Genomic DNA, 17045 nt, shown 5'->3' on the forward strand with positions numbered 1-17045 from the left:
CGTTCAAAAGTCTGAATAGAATGAAATCTATATTAATGTATAATAACTTACACAGAGGCATTCATAACAATATGTGTATTATTAGAAAAACGACCTCAACTACACAACTTTGGTACGGTCTCTGTAACGGCCCTTAGTTTTCGTTTAACAGTCGTAATGGTAAGAACACCTCTCGTAAGTATATCGAAAAGAAATATTTTATTTTAAAAACCTTTCATACCTATTCCATTTTGCAATTATGTTATAAAATGTTAATTTCGCCAGTTTTATTATAAAGAGTACCCAATTCAGATCTGATTCCGTAATTTTTATTAGGGGTTGGTCTAGTTAAAACAAAGTTTACTTAATTTAATGAAAATAATTTCCGCTTGTGATATCATTTTTGCAGAGCTAAGTTTGTATAATATACTTAAAATCTACATTTGTCAGTGTACCGGATATACTGATTAGTATTTTATTTATTATTCATATTGTGTCATTTACGAAATTCTCAAGCATTTATAATATTTGAACTTGTATAAAAAACATAAATGAGAAGATACAATTAGTAATACATAAGGAACATTTGTGCCGTTGAAAAGACTTTAACCATCGAAAAATGATACGATGATGATTTGACCCTCAAATTCTATTATACTTGCGTTCTTCAACTTATGTTTACTTCATTGTGTTGTAACGCTTGAACTTTTGCTCTCATACCTGTTGTATCAATGATGTAAAAACCAAATATTTTTTAATTAGTTTTCTACGATAACCGTGGCATTCTAACGATTAAACAAATTATGCCGGTGAAGACTTTAAAATAATAGGAAAATATTTTCGATTGCTTAATAAAAATGTAAATTAATTCGACAAAAATTATTTCAGATTATGTATCGCAGATTATTCGTACTTCTGGTTGTAAGCATTTTCAACCCGCGCGCCGATACCGCAGGTAACTTTAATCGTACATATTACAATTAGATCTAGTAACAATTTATTTCTAGCACATTCTAATTTATACTTTTCTTACTTTTTAATTTGAAGCTATAGGCTGCGAACCACCGGATCTCTTCTTGTGCTCGAACAAAAAATGCATTTCATCCATCTTCCGTTGCGATGGGGAAGATGAATGCGGTGACGGTTCCGACGAAACGGGTTGTGAAGGCTACCAAGTATATATTAATTCATAATTATCATCAAAACAATATTTATAATAATATATTGCTTATTCTTATATATTTTATTATTAGAGAATTGTATAGTTAAATAATTTAAAATTATTTGCAAGAGATTGCAAAATATTCCACGTCTGAAATTTCTCAATATGTTCCATAAGTCGATAAAGTATTATACATTATATAATTGTATTACATATATATTTATTTTTATCTTGTAAATTATTATTTTATTCGGAACTGTATATTTTACAACGAAATGGTTTCTTATATTATATATATATTATTCTTATATTATACTTCTAATATATAACAGAATCAATTTTTTTATTTCAGCTTCAAAACCTTGAAATGATTCGTTGCGCTATAGACGAGTTCCAATGTTCCGATATTCATACTTGTATACCGATAGAAAAATTCTGCGACACAAAAGAAGATTGTTCCGATGGCAGTGATGAATACGATGGTTGTGTAAAAGATGTGAGATCTCATTTAAATTTTGACTTCTTATCAAATAACAGCATAATTCCTAGATCGGTACTCCGAGAATGAAAAAATATATAAGTTTGTTTATGTTAATTATAATATAAATTAGATTAAATATCAATCGATATTACAAATTGGAGAAATTTATTACAATTATTCATAACTTTCATCTATATATGATGCAAGTATCAAGCATTCCATAATTGATCAGCTACTTATTATTTTTATTTTAAGCAATAAAGATGTTAATAAGATATATTCTTTTTGCCTCAATTTATAGTAACTTGAACGCAAAAGTGAAATATTTAATCTTCTTAACATACTATATCCTAAATGAATTTGAAGATTATATAATAATAACAATAACAACAACAATAATAATAATACTTTATTGTACATCAGACTTTACGTATATTACAAGGTGGTTCTTTGGAACAGCAGATTGACTTACTAATTTGAAGACTATACGAATTACAAATATTCTTCTAATCGATATATTCTCAATTACTGCAGGTAAATTGCGACGCATTCAAATGCAAAGATGGCCATTGCATAAGAAACGAATGGGTTTGCGACGGTATCCCAGATTGTCCAGATAAGAGCGATGAAGAAAAATGCGGTAATCTTTCTTCTTTTCTTTCCTTAAACTATATTTTGATGTTAAATAAGATCTACAAATTTCAAACTTATATTACTATTTTATAATCCATAGAGAATTACATGATACCAGTCGATGAATGTAACAACGAATACGATCGATATCTGTGCAAAAATAAAAGATGCATTTCTCTGAACGCAACCTGTAATGAGAAGGATAACTGCGGGGATAATTCAGATGAAGATATAGATGCATGTATCAAGGGTAAGTAGTAGTGAAGGAGATATTGTTTCGATTCAGTAATATAAAGTCGGAGTGATGGCAATTTTTGAGCCAAGCCTTGGCAATTTAACAGTAATAGGTTTAATTGTTTCAAATTATAGCTGATGCATCGTGCAAGGAAGCAAAGTGTCAACATAATTGCAGGAAAACACCTGAAGGTGCTCAATGTTCGTGTCGACCAGGTTACAAGTTGGTGAACAACCAGACTTCGTGCGAGGGTAAAGATAAAAGATTAACAATCTATTTTTTCTTTTTACTGAACTAAAGGTTGATTACAGACATAAATATTCAGATCTGATTTAGATTCGAATTAATTATTAAAGTCATGATCAAGAAGAAACTACAAAGTTATTTTATATACATATCTATTATTTTATAGATGTGAATGAGTGCAATAATTACGGAATTTGCGATCAAGAATGTATCAATAGCGTTGGATCTTATACATGTTCGTGTCAACCTGGTTACAGTCTGAACGATGACAAAAGAACTTGTCAAACCGAAGGTAAATCTTTTCTCAGCTTTGTACGAACAAAATTTTTTAAAAATTTAATTCTTATCTGTGATAGGTTCTATATTCTATGACTAATAGAACAAATAGAATCTGTAAAAAGGAAAAGTTTTGAAAGATAAATACCTTCTTGAAAGATAAAGAGCCTCATTTTCCTAAGTATCTACGTATTTCTAATTAGTATCTATTTTCTACTGTTCATCCACAGGTGGCGAAGGTTTGATGATGTTTTCAATTAAATCTGAAATCCGTGGTATTTATCTCAATTCTCGGTTGTATTATCCGGTGACTCAAAATTTGCAACACGCCGTGGCTATTTCTTTAGATGCGAATAATGTATACTGGTCCGATATCGAGGACGGAAACGAAGCGATAATCAAAAGTTTAGAGGATGGTTCGCAGCGAGAGGTCATTGTTACAGCAGGTAAATTATGCATATAAATCGTATTCTCAAATTACTCTAATCTTTCCTACTGTACTTTATTACAAAATTTTAATTTTATTAGATCAGATTGATACTCACATCTGAAGTTTGCATGTACGTTACTTATTTCCTTTGTTGCTCATTTTCTTATATATATATATATATATATATATATATATGTATATATATATATGTATGTATAATATATATAAATTATAAGAAAATATATATATCTTCAAGGTTTGAGCAGCCCCGATGACATGGCAGTAGATTGGGTAACAGGCAACATATATTTCACGGATGGTGGTTATATGCATATCGGAGTTTGTAACAATGATGGTTCTTATTGCACTGTTATAATAAAAGAACAAAACGATAAACCGCGAGGTCTTGTTTTATTACCGTCCAGTGGGTAAGTGCATTTCAAACGTAAAAAACTGAATAATTGAGATTCAAAAGTATTTTCAGCATCTGGATAAATAAAGTATTTCAATCTCCTAAATATCTGTTTAAAAAAAAATTATAAAATTTTATGTTACTACTTTTATAAAATATCTTGTTTTTATCAGCTTTTTATTATACTTCCTGTAATTAAATGTTTAAGAAGTAACACAAGTTAAAGAATTTTTGCAAGTGCAAAATAAATAATAAAATTATGTGTTTCCAGTATAATGTATTGGTCCAAATGGGGCATGGATTCATGCATATTGAGGGCAGGAATGGATGGAAAAAATAACACTGTGTTAGTCAGCAAAGATTTAGAATTGCCAAACAGTTTATCTATCGATTACGCGAATGAAAGATTATACTGGATAGATGCTAAAGCAAAAGTAATCGAATCGGTACGACTGGATGGTACAGATCGAAAGGTATATTTCACATTTCTACACCGAACATTAGAACAATGTTCGTCTGAAGATCGATAATTACAGTAAAAATTATTTATTCGCTTTTTATTTGTACCGTTTTAGGCCATATTAAAAGATATAGCAAAGAGGCCATTTTCATTGGCTGTATTTGAAAATAAGTTATACTGGAGCGATTGGATATCTAATACCATACAGTCATGTGATAAATTCACTGGTAAAAATTGGGAAGTTTTAGTGTCTACAAACAGTACTATTTATGGCATACACATATATCACTCTGTTTTAAAACCCAAGGTACGTTTATTTTTTTCTTTCTCGTCAATTTATTCGTAAATAAATGATACAATATTCGATAATAGATGCCGAATCCCTGCAATTCAAGCCCGTGTTCTCAATTATGTCTATTAAACTCAGCGAATAGCTATACTTGCGCTTGCACATTGGACAAAGAATTAAATTCTGATAACCATACGTGCCGTGGTAAGTTGTATTATTGCTGTAAACTAGTGAATTAAATATAAGACGTAACTTGATATTTAATAATTAAATAAATATACACACGAATTAAATAAATTTCAGCGGTTAAGAAGAAGACGCATTTAATTATCGCAGCAGGAAGTACATTCATAGACTATTATCATGAACTATTGGGAAAACCGAAAATTACTACCAGCGACACATTAAATCACGTCACTGAGGTTGTTTATAATCCTCTCACTGGTAAGACTTTAATAATCGATTATTGACAAACATCCTACTTATTCCAATAGACAAACCATGATATTTCATATAATAAATATATATCCGTTGCTCTAAACACGCGGTCGAAACCTTTCAAAGTCGAATAATGTTATTTAACGTGATTTTATTTAAGCTCGTAATGACATCACAACGCTTTAATGTCTATAAAAATCATCGAGCATATATAACATTTATATCGTTATAGTTATATAACATTGCTGCTTTTAAATATTTTCAATATTATCGAACAAAAATCGACACAGGTGGTTTACTAGCCAGCGACCAGCTAAGGGACAACATTTTCCATTTTAACATGCAAACTGGTGAAGAGAAAAGCATGATGTCTATTGAAAACGAAATACTAGGTGGAATGGATTTCGACTACATCGGAAATAATCTATATTTGTCGGATGTGAAACACAAAACTATCGAGGTCCACAGCTTGAACAACAATGAAAAAACGATCTTCTACTTCCAAGACGAGCCTTACGATATTGCACTTGTACCTGAAGAAAAGTAATCATTTCTGTACATGAATCACAAAAAGACGAATGAATTTCGATATAGTTCTATATAGATGTTTTTTTTATTTTAATTTGCTAAGCATTATAGTAAAATCTTTATGGAAAGATCATTATGTGATGATGTTTTAGTATCATGATGGTCGTATTCAGAACGAATGAATTGTATCGCATAGACCTGATGAACATGAACGGGCTTGGTCCAAGAGTCACGATCGAAGGGAATAAGACACATTTAATTGGACCAAAAATATCTTTGTGCTACGACAGAGTTCTGAAACTATTGTTTTGGAGTGATCAAGGCACTGGTCGTATTGGTAGTACGACCATTCCGGGTTTGTACTTCTATCGTAATAAATGACTAATGTTAATGACTATAATATAGATATAAATATAAATATAATTAAATTTTTTAGGTTTCGAAACATATATCTTCCGCACTGGATTACTGGAACCCGTGAGTCTCACTGTTCTTAATGACTATGTGTTTTGGACTCAATATAAATCGAATAAATTGTATTGGACCAACAAAAGCAGCACACAGCAATATCAGAAGCATACTACATTAGGTGAGTAATATGAAATAAGTTATAAAACTCTTTGATAATCAATTATTAATCAACAGACATGAATCGTCAACCATAATCAAATATATTGTCTAGATCATTGATGAATGGATTTAATCTTAACTAAGTTTTCTCCATTCTTAGCATTTTATGCAATTAAATAAAATAATAATGAGATATAAAGAGAATAAAGAATACAAATAGCGATTAATCATTCAATCCAATTTATCGTATAGATAATCGAATATAAAAAAGAAAGAATTATACCAATTATACAGAAACAATTGTATCTTTCAGAAGTACCTAAAGACTTGAATAGAATGCAGTTAATAAGTTTACATCAAACGTATATAGAAGAGCACCAGTGTCGCAACAACAACGGAAACTGTTCTCACGTGTGCCTGTTATCTAATGCTGATTCATATGTAAGCTTAGAGTGTTTGTATAATACGATTTCTTTGAGACACGATTATCCTTGTACTTATATTTTATTTAAATTTTCAGATCTGTGCGTGTCCACCCGACATGATGCTGGACGTAGATAATCGAACGTGTACTCTTCAAACTGCGTGTAATGCTGGCGAAATAAAATGTGGAGAACATGATATATGCATAAAATCCCATCAAAGGTAAGATATTATTATCTTGAATGGTTCAGCCATGGAATTTATCAATTTATAAGTGCATTCTGTAACTTTCCATGTTTATTAATCATGAATAGATAAAAGTTTAATCTCTGAAACATAATCATTGAAATTCTTACTTCATGGATAATTACTATTTTGTATTTTTAGTATAAGACTTGATAAATCAATCGTATCAAACGAATTGTACGATGTTCAATCGATTTATAATTTTAAGATCACTTAAACGATGGAAACCATCAGTCTGCGTTGGCGTTCAACACTTGCTAATTCACGACTGTAACATGACAATAAAAATTATTTCATACCCTTATTGGATAAAAATATACGAATTCATCTTCTTTTATTTTGATATGCAGAATATACCTATAAATTTGAAAATACAACTATTATTTATATTTTATATTTAATATCTGCATGCGTTATTAAACTGTAAATGTTTCGCAACTTCAGATGCGACGGAATACAGGATTGTCCTAACGGTGAAGATGAATCAAGTATTTGCGATGAACACCATTGGTCAAGGTGCAAGCACGAGGATCAGTTTCAATGTAAAAACGGCGACTGCATAAGCAAGACGAAACGTTGTAATTCCCACTACGACTGTGTCGATCGATCGGATGAGGAAGGCTGTGATAAAAAGGAATGCGACTCCAGTAAATCAAAACCCTTACTAAATCTTATTTATAACGTGCTTATTGTCTACAATAACAAGACTGTCTAAACATTTAGAGCACACGTTATAAGCGATAAATTATATACTGTGTATATAAAGCGAACGACAATGTAGATCAAATTGAGAGATCAGTGAATGAAACTATTAAATAGATCGAATATTTATTTGAATCAATAAATTAATATTGTTTAAAACTATCGTGTTGTTTGCTTGAACAATCGTAACACGCGAATAAAGCAATCATAGCTGAAGTCACGTTATTAGTGATTAAATGAATTTATAATATCTATTCATAACTGATTTCAAGCTTGAAGCAATAGAAAGACGACTGAATTTATCGATTTATATAAGGAAAAGTTAACATTTCTGCTTCCTGTTTTTATATTTCTATACACATACTTCTCCTTGAACTCTGACTCTCGCATGGAAATAAAAATAAATATCCGATTGATTCTCTGTTATATACCTTATCAAGATCATGTTTCGATTCTTTTTTGATCAATTTATTCGATGCGATAAAATATCTGGAACTCGTGTAAAACGAGTCGAATAATGCTTTTGTCATAAGACATCAACATCGAAAAACTATGTTCGATATGTATGCAAAATGAAGGCTGAATAAAGGCCTTCGTTGTACTCAAGCGGCCAACAATTATTCACAATGACTCTAATATCTTCCAGATGAGTTTCAATGTCACGAAGGGGCTTGCATATCGAAATATCTCGTGTGCAACGGACAAAGTGATTGCACCGATTTTTCGGACGAACTTAATTGCGACAAGCACAAGTGCGATGGCGATGCCTTCGCATGCGAAATCGGGACTTGTATACCCAAAACGTGGAAATGTGATGGAGAGGTGAGTCCAAACCTTCCATTAGGCTTCTTTATATCAGTACCTTACGAAACATTCATTTTTTACGTGTAAATTATACACTATTGTTTATTTTTGTAATATAACAACGTATAATGCGTTGTAAGTTAAAAACAATGCAAATGTACTTTTCTAATGCACTTAAATTGTACTTGAACGGAAAACGAGAAAGATGAATCAATCTTATTACACTTTCCATTCTCTTTGTTGATTATACCGTAGTTAATACTTTCCTCAACAAAGAAAAACGGTAGAACGATAACTTGGTCACGTATTCTAACTCGTTTAATGTACAAGCTGTATAAAAAGTAGGCGTAAAAACTACTGTAGCGTGATTCTACACTCCTGAATCGGTGGAAATCTGTAAAAAAATGTTTGTGCAAAAATTAACCTTTAGCATGATCTTCAAGGTCAAATTTTTTTTATTGCAACGTGTTCTACTCATCACGAGCAACGAAAATCTCAAAGGGATCATGGACCGCAAATGCCCTTCCTATCAGAAGAAAATATTAAAGTTTTAATAATCCTTAAACTGGCTTAATTCATAATGTGTTTACATTTAATTATTCTCATTTAATGAGAAAGTAGCGTACTATTTACGAAGTAACAAAAAATTAGAAGTCACCTCGAGAAATATATCAGAATACAGGAATAATGGTAAATCTCTGTGTGCAGGAGACATTCCATGATAATGCAATTTTCAGCGGCTATGTTAACAATTTGATGATCAAAAATTAATATTGCGGCATTTGAATACAGATCGAGCCCGTATCAATTAGCGTAAAGAAGAATAGGTTGATTATCACTTTTGTTAATCCTTATCCACTATTAGACCTACATGAAGTAGTTCATCGAGTAAGAATCAATCACGTGACAGTGCGACGAATAATCAGAGAAAAAGATTTACGGCTTTAAAAAATTCGCCGCGTTCAAGCACTACAGGCAAATGACTATGCTACTCGACAAAGCTTTTGCCATGCTATATAAGTTGCCCACTTTTTAGAGCGTGTATTATTTATGGATGAGAGCGGTTCCTCGATTTGTAGCATCCTCAATCGACAAAGTGCCAGGATTTGGGCTTACAAAAATCCACAAGCAGTGATGTTAAAAGTTTCAATCAAAAACGATTATTGGAGATCATATTATCGCCTCTATCTTTCTGCCTACATTGTTGCCTACATTTGCATACGTAACAAGTGCGAAGTATTTGCGATTTTTATGTTCACGTCTCCTAAGCAAATTACATGAGATCCGACTGCAGAATATAAACGCACTGCAAATAAAGTTAGTTTAAGAATTATTAAAACTTCAACATTTTTTTCTGACAGGAGGGACATTTGCGACTCATAATCCCTTTGAAATGTTCTCTCCCTTTGAATATTTTTTTACAAATCTCTACCAATTCAGGGGTGTAGAATCACGTTACGGTAGTTTTTACACTTATTTTTTATACATCGTGTACATGTAATTAAAAAGTAAACCCAGCCTGTTTCGTTAAAATGTTTAGTTGCATAATTATTTAATTCCGCATGTGGATAAAGGCTGACTGTCCAGATGGTTCCGACGAGAGCGAAACATGCCAAAGAAACGCGTGTCCAACCGAGATGTTTACCTGTTCCAACGGTCGTTGCATCGATTTAATGCTGAAATGCAATGGAATCAGTGAATGCGAGGATGGCAGCGATGAACAATATTGCAAGGACACGGGTAACAGAAATTATGTCAATTGTACTGTAGATCAGTATAAATGTTTCAACACAGAACTGTGTCTTCCGAAGCAAGTCAGGTTAGTCAATTTAGCATTATTATTTATTAATTTTTTAATTATTTTACATTCATTTTCTTAATCAATTTCTAAGACTACCACATTGCTCAGTATATGTATAGTACAGTAAATTTAAATTACAATGAGTTTCATTTAATTTTATATATCCCTTTTTTAATAGGTGTATTTTCATCATAATGAAATGAAGAAAGCAAACAATTGGTCCATTTTATTAACCTATCGTTTTCGTAGATGTAACGGCGTTACAGATTGTCCAAAGAACGACGATGAACGTAATTGCCCTCGATGCCAAAAGGAAGAATACGTTTGCGACAATCAGAAATGCATCGATAAAAGCTGGGTGTGTGACCGGATAAACGATTGTGGGGATGGATCGGATGAAAAAGATTGTGACGGTGGTAATTCGAAAATAAGTGGCATCAGCACGAATTTTATTTGCAAAGAATTCAAATGTTCCAACGGTGCCTGCCTCCCCTTTGCCAATGTGTGCGATGGAAAAGTAGATTGCTCCGATCGAAGCGATGAATTCGGACAATGTGGTACGTACAGTGCAGATAAAAGAAATGAAAATATATCTTTTTTAATTGTAACTTAATAATAAAAGTATCATTCAAAAGCTCAATTCTAGTAATTGACAAATTGAATCAATATTACTGTAATATGTGAACACAATAATTCACATTTAAAGCATATATTTTTACAGCAACTGCGTGTACCAAGTACAATCCCTGCACAAATATGTGCCACAAAACACCCATTGGTCCTGTCTGTGGTTGTAGAAATGGATATCAATTGAGTAACGATTTTAAATCCTGCGAAGATATTGACGAATGTAAAAACAATGTTTGTTCACAAGTATGTTATAATACTAATGGATCTTTTACTTGTTCATGCCACGAGGGATACGTCATTCGAAGCGATAAAATTTCATGCAAAGTGGCTGGTAAAGAAACACTTAGCTTCTTACGTTTTATTTTGTTTATTTTGCGTTTGGAATAATTAAATAATTATAGAGGATGTATAATAGGTGAATATTTTATACTGTAACGAATTATTTTATTGTAGGATCACAAATGGAAATAATTACTGTTTCTAGTGCTGATATCAGAAAGTTATCACCAAATTTAAATTCAATTCAAGTTATTTATGAAGAACTAAATCCTGAAATAAGCGGTATTGACGCGAACACGAGGGAAAACACTATCTATTGGAGCAATGGTAATATCAAACAAAATTTACTTGTCTTAATGCATAAAATATTTTTTTCCAAAACACATTCTATCCTTAACGATTTAGCAAAAAGAATTTTCTATAGCTCACTTAGGAATTAAATCATGCATATGCATTTTATGTACAACATACATATTATTGCTTTGATTCAAACATTTTACTAAATTCCTAATATAATTTTATTTCTTCATTTTGTTAAACTCTTAATACAATATCTCCCATAGATATCTTGGGCACGGTAAGTAAAATAAACATGAAGACCAAGGAACGAAAGATTGTTACCGGCCTTGGCAGACCGGGAGCTCTAGCTATTGATTGGATTACCGACAACGTATACTTCAATGATAATGACTATTTTAGCAGTGTTCAGGTATCGAATATTCATTATTCGCGTTCATTCGGTATCTGTATTTAGCTATGAAAATCTTTTAAATTTTAATTTACAGGTATGCAATCTAGAACAGCAGAAGTGTGCTAAAGTAGTATCAATCCCACTAAACAACCGAGCAGTCTCTATTGCCGTCGAACCAAAAGAAGGGTATGTTTTAATTAAGAAACTTATACCTCTTTGGCGCCTGACATTTAAAAATGATTTCATTCGATTCTAAATAAATATTTATTTCATTTTCCAAATTTTATTATTATATAATATAATTTGATTATAAATTACAAATTATACAACATATTAGAATATATTATATATAAAATAAAATTTGGAAAAGTATATATATATAATTAATTAAACGATAACATATATAATTATATATATATATATAATTATGTATATATATATATAATATATATAATATATATAATGTAATATATGTAATATATATAATTATATATATATATATAATTATATATGTTATACTGCAGAATATATATATATATTACCTGCAGAATTGAAGGATTTAAAGAATACGATCGTAAATCATTCATCCCAAAGGTTTTAGAGCAATTTGAGATACGAATCACGGTACTAAATTTTTTGAAACATTTAGTCATATGATTTATAAAATTTTAGTGCTGATAGTATAGTAAAGTATACTATCTTGTAGCAGTTTTATATATATTATTATTCAATTTAGGTGGTTGTTTTGGAGCCAAACTTCTTGGACATCTTACGATAGACCTATGACGGAAATATATCGATCCAATACAATGGGTACTAATATAACAGCGATTGTACATCGAGATCTTGGTATTGTCTTTGCGTTAACTATTGATTATACACGATCCAGATTGTATTGGTCAGATACGTTTCATAAAAATATTGAGTCCTCGAATTTAGATGGTTCTAATCGTATTATAGTTTTAAACACAGATGTAAGTTCTACTAGATTATAATTTATGCAAGGAAGATATTGTTATATGTTTATATTACTCTTATTTTTAATATCATAGGTTCATCAGGCTTTGAGCATTAGCATATACGAGGATTCTTTATATTGGTTGATGAGTACAACTGGTAAAGTAAAAAAATGCAAATTATACGGTGACAAATCGTGTGTAACGATTACCATTGGTATTTCAAATATCGACAAGTATTTTATTATTTCGCACCCAATGAGGCAACCTATTGGTGAGTTAAATAATTAATTGATTAACAAAATTTTATGTTATTTTCTAATAAGAAATACGTTCAAAATTCACATTTCTGTATTAGGAAAAAACACTTGCGAGAGACATAAATGCAGCTACATGTGTGTTTCGGGAAACAACGGACCCGCATGTATCTGTCAGAATGGATATCCGAAAGATTCCAGAAGTACTTGCATGGAGAACACAAATATAAAAATTAAATTTGATACGAGAAAAGCTGGCCGTAGAAACGAAAGTATTCGTTATCAACACGGGACCCTAATTGGTGTAATAATTTCAGTACTAATATGTATCGTAGTTGCGTCAGCCTACTTTTATTACCAGAAAATTAAACCACGCTTTTCAAAGAAAAATAATCTCAGGTAAATTAATTGATAATTCACTTTTAGTCAGAAATATTAGCTTCTTATCCTACTTGCAGTATCCATTTCCAAAATCCATCATACCAGCAACGAAATGAGATCACACCCTCGTTCAATTATATTTCTGGTTTACCACCTGGAGAACATGAATACGTTAATCCGATTATAGATATACAAAAGGTAAATTACTTACATCATATTCAGTTGTAGAAAACATATATGTTTTTTCATATTTAGAATCACAATGAAAATATACCAGAGAAGGGCGAAAAACAAATGGTGAAACTTCTCAATTTCGATCAATCAGATGATGAATCTAAAGAATCTACTAATGGACAGGATATTCGCTTAATATAGTATAATATATATTAACTTTTGCTAAATTAAAATGAAACTCAAATTTAACTATGTACATAATTATTTACCTACTTTATAAATATTTAATAATATGTAAAACCTTCATGTATATATCCTTTTACATACAATTAATAAAAACAGAATAATCAAGAATATTTGATTATAATAATTATCATTTAACATTCTTTATTAACATTATAAAGATATAATTCTATAATATAAATTTCTCATACTTTTGAACTATATCCGGTAATTCGCAACTATACGAATATCTTTTGTATTAACTAATTAAATAAGGACTATCAATAGCTCCAATTCCAGCTGCTATTCCTCCTTCATTTTCATTTGATGGTTTTGTTCTCAGAATATGTCCTACCTCTTCATTATATATAATATCATTATTATTTCTGTAAAATGAGAACTCAGTCACTCGATATAATTGCTAGAATAATTATGAAAGAAATATATTTTATTACACACCCTATAATAACACCATAAACACCAAGTTCTGATACAACATCAGTGAAATCCAAATGATTATCTTCAAATGGTTCATTATGACCACGTACAATATAATTCTTTTGCACAGGTGGATAAAAACGATCCATTAATATCCAAGCTGTTCTTTCTTCCGAATTTCTCATGGATCCTAAATGAGTCTTTATATCTTCATTATAAACATTGTTTCCACCTCCTTCCCTTTGTGGTTTTAAAACATACTTTTTAGGATCTGACATAGCATTATCAATGATTACTTCTGCTTCGTTATTCTGTTTACAATGCAGATCAGTATAAAAATAGCTTCAAAATGTAATATTAAAATGATCATATGTATAAATTACAATTGCAATTAATGTTTTCTAATACTTACAAATTCTAAAGAGTAAAGTCCAGCAAATACCTCTTGTATTTGTTTTATTGTATTATCATCTTTTAAAAGTACGTTAAGTACATTAGGATAAGCTAAAGATTGTTGTACCTAATAAAAGTTATTTATTCTTTACACTGTTCAAAACAAAAATGAGTATTTTTTATACCTTTTTAGTACCAGCTAGATGATATTGTATTGATGGACATTTTATTGCTTTTGAACGTTCGATTAATAATCTAATTTCCCATTCTCGTTCAGTGGGGTAAGCTTCAACTTCATAACCAGAACGAAAATAAACTACAGAAACTTCTAAATCTCCGCTAAAAATAAAAAAATATTATTTAATAATTTCTTATTTAGATATAGATAGTAGATTTAATAATATCTAAACAACTTTTCAAATATTTTATATAATTACATACACTATTAATTGTTTATTTGGTCCCAACTTTGCTTCAGATACCAAATCTCTTAAACTTCTTCTGATTATTTTAATATCAGGATTAATTTTAGAAATTTCAAATTCATGAAATCTCTGATCACATACATTATAAGTAATACTTTCAACAACAAATAATATTACAGCCCTATAATAAAATATGTTAATTATTTAACATTTAGCTATCATATTTGTACTACTTACTTTTCATTATCATATAATTTCCATGCATATATTAGCCCTTTACAGAGTCCATTAATTGGATTATTTTCTGGGATCTAAACACGGTCGAAAGTTTAATAAGGATCAGAAAAACTTAATAAATATGGAATAATGAAAGATACCTACATTTTTTATTTTATCCGCATGTCCAACTTCTGATAAGATATACCTAAAAATGCATTATATTAGGATTAAACATAAAAAATATATTGCATACTTTGTAACAAAAACTTACTTATGATACTGAGTAGTAACTGTAACTATTCCTCCAAAACTACTTGCAATAGTATTTAATTCAACTTGTTTAATCTGATTCTCATGTAACATGTAATCTGATCGAAGTAGACCAAGACTTAAAGTCTAGAAGATAAAAATTGCTTAGAGACTTATTCATCATACATTATTTAAAATAAATTTATATTATGTTAGTATTTTACTTGACTAAATCCTTCCTTATATATAGTTTCATATATGTTAAATAATTTTGCTGTAAATGGATCTGCATCAATTGTACTAAAAGATATAAAACAGTTTTCTATAACACATACAAATACAAATACAAATACAAACAACTTATTATTTTTATATACCTTTTTAAACTTTTTATTAGAAAATTATTATCATGTGCAACCTTATGTATCAGTTCATTCAATAATACTTGTATACCTTTAGCTTTCTCAAAATTTTTCCTAGGAAAACTTGATGGTAATAAAGTAAATGGTAAAACTTGTACCTGATTTTTATTAAAGGATACTTTTGATCGCATACTAATACCTGAATAAAAATAAGTTAAATTTGAATTGTTTGATTTCAATAAAATCATTATTATATATTTTGAAGAATAAGAAACAATGAGCCACTTTTTTCATTAGTTTGATACATCTATAAATTAATACCATGCATAAGAGCCCAATCCTTAGCCTTATCTACAACATTTTCTAATTCTTTCCTTGATAATTGTAATTGAATACAAGGTTCTAAACGTGAAACTTCCATTGTCATATAAATTTAATAAAATATATGAAATTTCAAACAAAAAACACTTAAAGTCTGCATCAACTATCATTCAAAATAATTGTTGGGTAAGCGACTAGCCATATCTTTATCTTATGATTAAACATAACTTTACACAAAGACGAAACTACGCGTGTGTGTAAACATATACGTACATGATAATCCAAATCCTTATCATATATTTCCAGTTTCAAATAAAAATTATTTGAATTATTATAAAAATTATTTGAATTAATTATAAAAATTATTCATGTAAATTGCAACAACCATAACATGTCATTATTTCCGAAAAATATTTCGATCATCTTAGAAAAGTAATTTTATTTAACAATAATAAATACATTGTACATTTTATAATAATTTTAACAGTACCTATATATATTATTATTTTATAAATAGATGATACAATATTCGATAAAACTGTATTATTTAATATTTATAATATATACATTATATATAATATATATAATATATATATATATAACATGAACATATGTATGCACCTGATGAAGAGGTATATACATGTTATGTATACATAGTATGTAAATATTTAAAAAGTGAAACATTTATCCAAACTTTATTTTGCCAACTTTCTTAATTTAAATAAATATTTTTGCATTGATAATATTTAAATAGTACTAATTCATCTTTGCGAAATAAATATATGCATATATATATATATATATATATATATATATGTATATAATTCTACAAAATATATATATTATTTATTTATGTATTTTAAATACATGTTAACGAATAAAATTTAAATGTTATGGAAAAGAACTTTATTTGCCAACTTTTTTCTTCCAGTT

At 29.7% G+C, this 17045-nt stretch overlaps 2 protein-coding genes across 4 annotated transcripts; one reads left to right on the plus strand and one right to left on the minus strand.

Moving 5' to 3' along the window:
* Positions 1–66: 66 nt before the first annotated feature.
* Positions 67–13739, plus strand: LOC100741067 (vitellogenin receptor). 2 transcript variants are annotated; one of them, XM_012385699.3, is made up of 32 exons: positions 67–174; positions 868–934; positions 1027–1154; positions 1494–1637; positions 2157–2262; positions 2356–2505; positions 2625–2741; positions 2903–3028; positions 3243–3458; positions 3699–3870; positions 4126–4327; positions 4430–4621; positions 4687–4807; positions 4907–5047; positions 5332–5584; positions 5722–5924; positions 6006–6158; positions 6453–6580; positions 6660–6784; positions 7253–7455; positions 8157–8332; positions 9889–10133; positions 10365–10672; positions 10837–11076; positions 11199–11351; positions 11588–11733; positions 11810–11901; positions 12452–12689; positions 12768–12945; positions 13030–13327; positions 13387–13507; positions 13565–13739. In XM_012385699.3, exons 1-32 carry the CDS (start codon positions 157–159, stop codon positions 13682–13684), a joined length of 5280 nt encoding a protein of 1759 aa, XP_012241122.1. In that variant the 5' UTR covers positions 67–156; the 3' UTR covers positions 13685–13739. The 2 variants fall into 2 exon arrangements, with proteins under 2 accessions (XP_012241122.1, XP_024223439.1); XM_024367671.2 differs by lacking the exon at positions 13387–13507 and having other exon boundaries at positions 68–174.
* Positions 13256–16406, minus strand: LOC100741187 (glutathione synthetase). Of its 2 annotated transcripts, none has more exons than XM_033320743.1 (12): positions 16386–16406; positions 15807–15990; positions 15654–15729; positions 15452–15576; positions 15343–15385; positions 15199–15272; positions 14978–15142; positions 14722–14875; positions 14556–14663; positions 14165–14454; positions 13918–14091; positions 13256–13463 (listed from the first exon to the last, which is right to left on the minus strand). In XM_033320743.1, the coding sequence occupies exons 2-11, from the start codon at positions 15980–15982 to the stop codon at positions 13965–13967; spliced, it is 1338 nt and encodes a 445-aa protein (XP_033176634.1). In that variant the 5' UTR covers positions 15983–15990; positions 16386–16406; the 3' UTR covers positions 13256–13463; positions 13918–13964. The 2 variants fall into 2 exon arrangements, with proteins under 2 accessions (XP_033176634.1, XP_003489578.1); XM_003489530.3 differs by lacking the exon at positions 16386–16406 and adding an exon at positions 16113–16379.
* Between the last annotated feature and the right edge of the window lie 639 nt (positions 16407–17045).

The sequence above is a fragment of the Bombus impatiens genome, unplaced genomic scaffold (assembly GCF_000188095.3).
Source record: "Bombus impatiens unplaced genomic scaffold, BIMP_2.2 scf_0343, whole genome shotgun sequence".
Classification (NCBI taxonomy): domain Eukaryota; kingdom Metazoa; phylum Arthropoda; class Insecta; order Hymenoptera; family Apidae; genus Bombus; species Bombus impatiens.